At 55.9% G+C, this 8,306-nt stretch overlaps 1 protein-coding gene across 1 annotated transcript in view; it reads right to left on the bottom strand.

Annotated features, from left to right (window-relative positions):
• LOC107307430 (transcription factor p65-like) overlaps positions 1–8,306 on the bottom strand; it is a 20,805-nt gene that overhangs the window by 12,032 nt on the left and 467 nt on the right. The window contains exons 2-4 of the mRNA XM_032441811.1: positions 2,713–2,885; positions 1,291–1,439; positions 661–752 (exon numbers count right to left, since the gene is read on the bottom strand). Of these exons, the coding sequence (XP_032297702.1) occupies positions 661–752; positions 1,291–1,439; positions 2,713–2,885 (414 nt within the window). The remainder of the gene's footprint in view (positions 1–660; positions 753–1,290; positions 1,440–2,712; positions 2,886–8,306) is intronic.

The raw sequence follows: 8,306 nt of genomic DNA, 5'->3' as shown, positions 1-8,306 counted from the left end.
ATTATACCCTATTATAACCCCATTACAGCCCATTATACCCTATTATAACCCCATTACACCCCATTATACCCCATTATAACCCCATTATACCCCATATAACCCCATTACACCCCATTAAATCCCATATAACCCCATTACACCCCATTAAATCCCATTACATCCCATTATATCCCATTAAATCCCATATAACCCCATATAACCCCATATAACCCCATTACACCCCATTAAAACCCATATAACCCCATTAAACCCCATTACACCCCATTAAATCCCATTACACCCCATTAAATCCCATTAAATCCCATTAAATCCCATATAACCCCATATAACTCCATTATACCCCATTAAATCCCATTAAATCCCATTAAAACCCCATATAACCCCATTACACCCCATTACACCCCATTAAATCCCATATAATCCCATTACACCCCATTACACCCCATTAAATCCCATTATAACCCCATTAAATCCCATATAACCCATTAAATCCCATTACACCCCATATAACCCCATTACACCCCATTAAATCCCCATTAAATCCCATTACACCCCATTAAATCCCATATAACCCCATCTAACCCCATTACACACCATTACATCCCATATAACCCCATTACAGCCCATTACACCCCATATAACCCCATTATATCCCATTACCATTGAATGGGTTGTTGTTGGTTCGGATCCTTTCGGCTACAGCCGCTTCCAGCTCCCGTTTCTTTACGCATTGAATGCCCAGGTTCTGGAAGCTAATTAAGGGGGGATCCCATTAATTAATGGGTTAATTAATGAGCTAATTAATGAGCTAATTAATGAATGGGGGGGAAGGGGCTGGGGGGGGTTGGGGGGGTCCCCATCGACTTCTATTGTTGGGGAGGGAGATGTCCCATTCATTAATTAACGTGGGATGTAGAACACCTAATTAATAAGTTAATTAATGAAGTAATTAATGAGTTAATTAATAAGTCAATTAATGAGTGGGGGGGGAAAGGGGTTGGGGGGGGCTTGGGGGTGGGAAGCATCCCATTCATTAATTAACATGGGGGAATGGGATAGGGGGGTTGGAACATCTAATTAATGAGTTAATTAAGGAGTTAATTAATGAGTTAATTAATGAGTGAGGGGGAAAGGGGTTGGGGGGGGGTCCCCATTGACTTCTATTGCTGGGGAGGGAAGCATCCCATTCATTAATTAACATGGGGGAATGGGGTAGGGGGGTTGGAGCATCTAATTAATGAGTTAATTAAGGAGTTAATTAATGAGTTAATTAATAAGGGGGGGTCTCACCTGTGCACGGAGCGCTCGGGGCTGAGCTCGGCCTCGTAGTAGCCATGTTGGCAGTGCCGACCCACCAGCTCGTGGGGGTGGGGGCGATGGGGGGGGTCCTTAGTCACCAGGGAGACACGGACCCGACCCGGCCCACGGTAATGGTTCACCTGGGGGGGGATGGGGGGGTCCATACCGGCCCCATAGCCCCATAGGACCCCCATAATCCCATAGCACCCCCATAATCCCATAGGACCCCCATACCGGCCCCATAGGGCACCCATAGCCCCATAGGACCCCCATAGCCCCATAGGACCCCCATAGCCCTATAGGACCCCCATACCGGCCCCATAGGGCACCCATAGCCCCATAGGACCCCCATAGCCCCATAGGACCCCCACAGCCCTATAGGAGCCCCATACCGGCCCCATAGGGCCCCCATAGCCCCATAGGACCCCCATACCGGCCCCATAGGACCCCCATAATCCCATAGGACCCCTATAGCCCCATATCAACCCCATAGGACCCCCATAGCCCCATAGGACCCCCATACCGGCCCCATAGGACACCCATAATCCCATAGGACCCCCACAGCCCCATAGGACCCCCATACCAGACCCATAGGACCCCCATAGCCCTATAGGACCCCCATACCGGCCCCATAGGACCCCTATAGCTCCATACCAGCCCCATAGGACCCCCATAGCCCCATAGGACCCCCACAGCCCTATAGGACCCCCATAATCCCATAGGACCCCCATAGCCCCATATCAACCCCATAGGACCCCCACAGCCCTATAGGACCCCCATAATCCCATAGGACCCCCATAATCCCATAGGACCCCCATAGCCCCATAAAGGCCTCATAGGACGCTCCCATAGCCCCATAATGGCCCCATAGCCCCGTAGGACCCCCATAGCCCTATACCGGCCCTATAGGACCCCCATAGCCCCATACCAGCCCCATAGGACCCCCATACCCCCATCCTGGTCCCATCCTGGTCCCATCCTGGTCCATACCAGCCCCATAGGACCCCCATAGCCCCATAATGGCCCCATAGGACCCCCCCCATAGCCCCATACCGGCCCCGTAGCACCTCCATAGCCCCATACCGGCCCCATAGGACCCCCATGGTCCCATACCAACCCCATAGCCCCATACCAGCCCCATAGGACCCCCATAGCCCCATACCAGCCCCATAGGACCCCCATAGCCCCATACCAGCCCCATAGGACCCCCATAGCCCCATACTGGTCCATACCAGCCCCATAGGACCCCCATAGCCCCATAGGACCCCCATAGCCCCCTCCTGGCCCCATAGCGGCCCCATAGGACCCCCATAGCCCCATACTGGTCCATACCAGCCCCATAGTACCCCCATAGCCCCATAGTACCCCCATAGCCCCCTCCTGGCCCCATAGCGGCCCCATAGCGTTGCTCACCCGTATGGTGGGGTGTGTCCTCGCGCTGTCGGTGCTGTGCTCCCCGGGGATGCTCCCGGCCGATCTCCCCTCACATTTATACCTGAACCTCATCCCGCGCTGCTTCGGCTGCTCCAGGATCTCCACGTATGGGGCTGGACCCACAGCGGGATCTGAATAAAGGGGGGGTGGCCCTTTAAGAGGGGGGGGGGGCGATAGAGTGGACCCCCCCATCCCTTTAGGACCCCCCCATCCCATATAACCCCCCATAACACCATAGAAACCCCCCCCATCCCATAGGACCCCCCCCATCCCATAGGACCCCCACAACCCCATAGGACCCCCCACAACCCCATAAGGACCCCCATCCTCATAGGACCTCCCCCATCCCATATAAGCTCCCGCAAACCCCATAAGACCCCTCCATCCCCATAGGACCCCCATCCGCATAGAACCCCCCCCACCCGATAGAACCCCCACCCATAAGACCCCCCTCCGCATAGGACCCCCCCAACGCCCGTAGAACCCCCTCAACCCCATAGGAGCCCCCAAATCCATATAAGCCCCCATACCATAGGCCCCCCCAACCCCATAGGGATCCCCCAACCACCATATGAGCCCCCAACCCCATATAATGCCCCCAGCCGCTAGGACCCCCTCCATCCCATAGGACCCCCAACCCCATAGACCTCGTCCATCCCCATTAAGACCCCCCTCCGATCTCCATATAAGCCCCCATCGCATAGACCCCCCCATCATAGAACCCCCCATTCCCATAGGACCCATCCCAACCCATAGGACGCCTCCCAACCCCATATAGAAACCCCCCAGCCCCATAGGACCCCCCAGCATCTAGACCCCACAACCCCATGAAGGACCCCCCAACCCCATAGGACCCCCCATTTTTCAATAGACCCGCCCCATCCCATATAAGCTGCCTCAACCCATAGGACCCCACCCATCCTCATAGGACCTCCCATCCCATAGAACCCCCAACCCCATAGGATCCCCCAAACCCCATATGAGCCCCCCAACCCCATATGCCCCCAGCCCATAGGACCCCCAACCCATAGAACGCCTCCCATGCCCATAGAACCCCCCATCCCTGTTGTACCGCCCCAACCATAGGATTCCCCCAAACCCGACATATGAGCCCCCAACCCCATAATAACCCCCCATAACCCCATAGAAACCCTCCCCATCCCATAGGACCCCCCCAACCCCATATAACCCTCACCTCATCCATAGGACCCCCCCCATCCCTTTAGTACCCCCACTCCATAGGACCCCCATCAACCCCATCAGAAGCCCCCCCATCTCTTTAGAAACCCCCCCAACCCCATATAACCCCCCCCATCCCATAGGATCCATCCAACCCCTTTATTAACCCCCCCATCCCATCATAACCCCCCACGCCCATAGGACCTCCCCCCCAAACCATATAACCCCCCAACCCCATAGGACCCCCCCATCCCATAGGACCCCCCCTATAGGACTCACCTGCTCGGCCCCATTCCGGCTGTACAAAGAGGGGCCGCAAATCTCCTATAGGTTTAATGGGGGGGGATTTAGGGTGGGGGGGGGGGGAGGACATAAAACAAAGATTATAAACATAAGAGCGCCATTAAGGCCAAACAAGCGACCCATAGGACCCCATTAAGGACCCGCATAAGACCCCCAGACCCATTAAGGCCCCATTAAGGACCCCAATAGACCCAATGGACCCCATATAAGCCCATTAAAGCCCCCAGACCCCATTAAGGGCCATTAAGGCCCCCATAGACCTCAATGGACCCATTAAAGCCCCCATAAGACCCCATTAAAGCCCCCAAACCCCAATAGACCCAAATGGACCCCATTGGACACCATTAAAGCCCCCATTAGACCCCCATTAAGGACACCAATAGACCCTAATGGACCCAATAGACCTAATGGACCCATAAACCCATTAAGCGCCCCATTAAGGACCCCAATGGACCCCAATAGACCCATAGGACCTATTGGACCCCAATAGACCCCATTAAGGCCCATTAGAGGCCCATTAAAGCCCCCAGCACCCATAAGACCCATTGGACCCATTAAGGACCCCATAAGACCCCAGGCCCCATTAAGGACCCCAATAGACCACAATAGACCCCAATGGACCCCATTAAGGACCCATAAAGGCCCCCAATAGACCCCAATGGACCCAATAGACCCATTAAGACCCCATAAGACCCCAGGCCCATTAAGGCCCCATTAAGAACCCAATAGACCCCATGGACCCCATTAAAGCCCTATTAAAGCCCCAGACCCCATTGAGCCCCATTAAGACCCCATTGACCCCATAAGACCCCCAGATCCCATTAAGGCTCCATTAAGGACCCCAATGGACCCCATAAAGACCATAAAGACCCCCATAAGACCCATTAAGGCCCAAACCCAATAGACCAATGGACCCTGGACACCATTAAGGCCCCATTGGACCCCATTAGGACCCAATAGACCCTAATGGACACCAATTAGACCCTAATGGACCCATAAGACCCCATTAAGGCCCCCATTAAGGCCCCAATAGACGCTATGGACCCCAATGGACCCCATAAGACCCCAGCCCCCATTAAGGCCCATTAAGGACCCCAATAGACCCCAATGGACCCCATATAGACCCATTAAGGCCCATTAAAGCCCCCAGACCCATTAAGGCCCCCAGTAGACCCCAGGACCCTATTGGACCATTAAGACCCATAAGACCCCATTAGGCCTCATTAAGGCCCCATTAAAGCCCCAGACCCATAAGACCCCATTGAGGACCCATTAGGACCCCATTTAAGGCCCCATTAGACCCCATTAAGGACCCAATAGACCCAACTGGACCCACTAAAGCCCATTGAACCCCAATAGACCCCATTAAAACCCCATAAGACCCCATTAAGGCCCAATTAAGGTCCCAATTAAGGATCCAATAGACCCCAATGGACCCAATGGACCCCAATGGACCCCATAGAAGACCCAGACCCCATTAAGGCCCCCATTAGGACCCCAAATAGACCCCAATGGACCCATTAAAGCCCCATTAAAGCCCCCAGACCCCATTGGACCCATTAAGCGCCCATTGGACCCATAAGACCCCCCGATCCCATTAAGGCTCCATTAAGACCCAATGGACTCCATAAGACCCATTAGGCCCCCTTAAGACCCCATAAGACCCCATTAAGGCCCCAAACCCCAATAGACCCAATGGACCCTATTGGACACCATTAAGGCCCCATTGGACGCCCATTAAGGACCCCGAATGACCCTAATGGACGCCCAATAGACCCGAATGGACCCAATAGACCCCAATGGACCCATAAAGACCCCATTAAGGCCCCATTGGACCCCATTAAAACCCCAGACCCCATTAAGGACCAACAGACTCCAATAGACCCCATTAAAGACCCCATTAAGGCCCCATTAAAGCCCCAAGCCCATTGGACCCCATTAAACCCCATTAAGGCCCCATTGGACCCCATTAAAGGCCCCCAGATCCCATTAAGGCCCCTTAAGGCCCCAATGGACCCATAAGACCCCATTAAGACCCCCATAAGACCCCATTAAGGCCCCAAACCCCAATAGACCCAATGGACCCTATTGGCACCCCATTAAGACCCATAAGACCCCATTAGGCCTCATTAAGGCCCCATTAAAGCCCCCAGACCCATAAGACCCCATTGGACCCATTAAGGACCCCATTAAAGACCCAAAGTACCCCATAAGACCCCTAAGACCCCCAGGCCCCCATTAAGGACCCAATAGACCCAATGACCCAATAAGACCCCCAGACCCATTAAGGACGCCAAAGACCCCAATGGACCCAATGGACCCCATTAAGGCCCATAAGACCCCAGACTCATTAAGGCCCCATTGGACCCATTAGGCCTCATTAAGGCCCCCAATAGACCCCAATGGACCCCATTAAGGCCAATTATAGGCCCCTCCCCGCCATGACGTCACGCCGCTCCCGTGACGTCACGCCGCTTCTCACCGCTCCATGATGGAGCCGTCGTGTCCCGGGGGCAGCGGGTCGATTCCCGCCCTCCTCCTCCGCCCACCGCGCGCGTACCGGAAGTGCGCGCGCGTCACGTGAGCGAGGCTTCGGGAATGGCACGCTCTTTCGGTACACAGCTGTTTATAGGCCTACGCCCTGCGCTGGCGATGTGCGCATGCGCGACCGGAAGTTGATGGGTAAACCACCCACTTCCTGTTTTGAGTGAGACAGGAAGTGGGCGGAGCTTGAAGCGGAAGTGCTCGGCTCGCAGACCGGAAGTGACGCGCTACACCCGGAAGAGACCGGTGAGAAGATGGCGGAGGCGGTGAGTGAAGGCCACGGGGCATCCCAACGCGTACCGGAAGGTTTTTGGGTGGGTTTAAGGTTTATTTAGGGGCTGGGGTAGGGACGCGGAACCGGTTGTTTATGAACTGAGGGGTGGGGGTGTGATGTGTTCCGGTGTAGGGCGAGTGTCGGAGGGATGTCGGCCTGCCGGTACTGAGGCGTGATACCAGGACAACGGAGGATGAGTGGCGTGAGCGAGGGGGCGGGGCTTAACGGGGAAGGGGCGGGGCTTGGTAGGAAGGGGCGGGTTTGGGGTGGGATTGGCGTGGTTTAAGGTGGAAGTGGCGTGGCTTGAGTGGAGGGGCGGGGCTTGAGGAGGGAGTGGGCGTGGCTTGTGTATATAGGGGCGTGGCTTGATGCACAAAGAGGGGCGGGGCTTGTGTGGGATTAAGGCGGGGCTTGGACCAAGTGGGAGGGGCGGGGTTAAGGAGAAGGGGGCGGGGTCTGAGGTAGAAGGGGGCGGGGTTGGGGGTGAATGGGGGGGGCTTGTATGGAGGGGCGGGGGCTTAAAACAGAATGGGGCGGGGCTTGTGGCGGGGGCGGGGCCTTGGGGTGTGATTGGGAGTGGGCGTAAGGTGGAAGGGGGGGCTTAAGTAAAAGGAGGCGGGGCTTGTGTATTTGGGCGGGGCTTAAACGAAAGGGGGCGGGGCTTGTTTGTGGAAGGGGCGGGGCTTTAAGGTAGAAATGGCGGGCTGCTGTAATTAGGGGCGGGGCTTAATGTCGAAAGGGGTGGGTGCTTGTTGGAGGGGGCGGGGCTTGTGGTAGAAGGGGCGTGGTTGGTTTGGAATTGGGCGGGGCTTGCGGGGTGAGGGGGTGGAGCTTATATGGGAGTGTAATGGGACTTGAGTGGTGAGGGGGGCGGGGCTTAGGTGGAAAGAGGCGGGCTTAATTATTAGGGGGGCGGGGCTTAGGTTGGAAAGGGGGCGTGGCTTGAGGAGAGGGGCTGGGGGGTGGGGAATGGGGGGTAATAATGGGAAGGGGGGAGGTGAGAAGGGGGGGGGAGGGGGGTGAGAAGGATGGGAGGGATAATGGGGGGGGGGGGGAGAGTGACCCCCTTAACCCCCCCCCCCCCTTGTACCAAGCGTTGGCTGAGATGCCTGAGTGTGAAGGACATCATGGCCGGCGGCTGTTCTAATGTCCATCTACATTTAAATCTGTGAGTGGTTGATATGGGGGGGTGGGTTGGAGGGGGGGGGGGGGGGGGGGGGGGGCAGCATGGATGGGGCTGGGGGCTGGAATGTGTGGGGTGAGGGGAGGGGGG

This window comes from Coturnix japonica, unplaced genomic scaffold (genome assembly GCF_001577835.2).
Source record: "Coturnix japonica isolate 7356 unplaced genomic scaffold, Coturnix japonica 2.1 chrUnrandom594, whole genome shotgun sequence".
In the NCBI taxonomy this organism is placed as follows: Eukaryota; Metazoa; Chordata; class Aves; order Galliformes; family Phasianidae; genus Coturnix; species Coturnix japonica.
The sequence above is the reverse complement of the archived record's forward strand: the minus strand, read 5'-3'. Positions and strand labels throughout refer to the sequence as shown.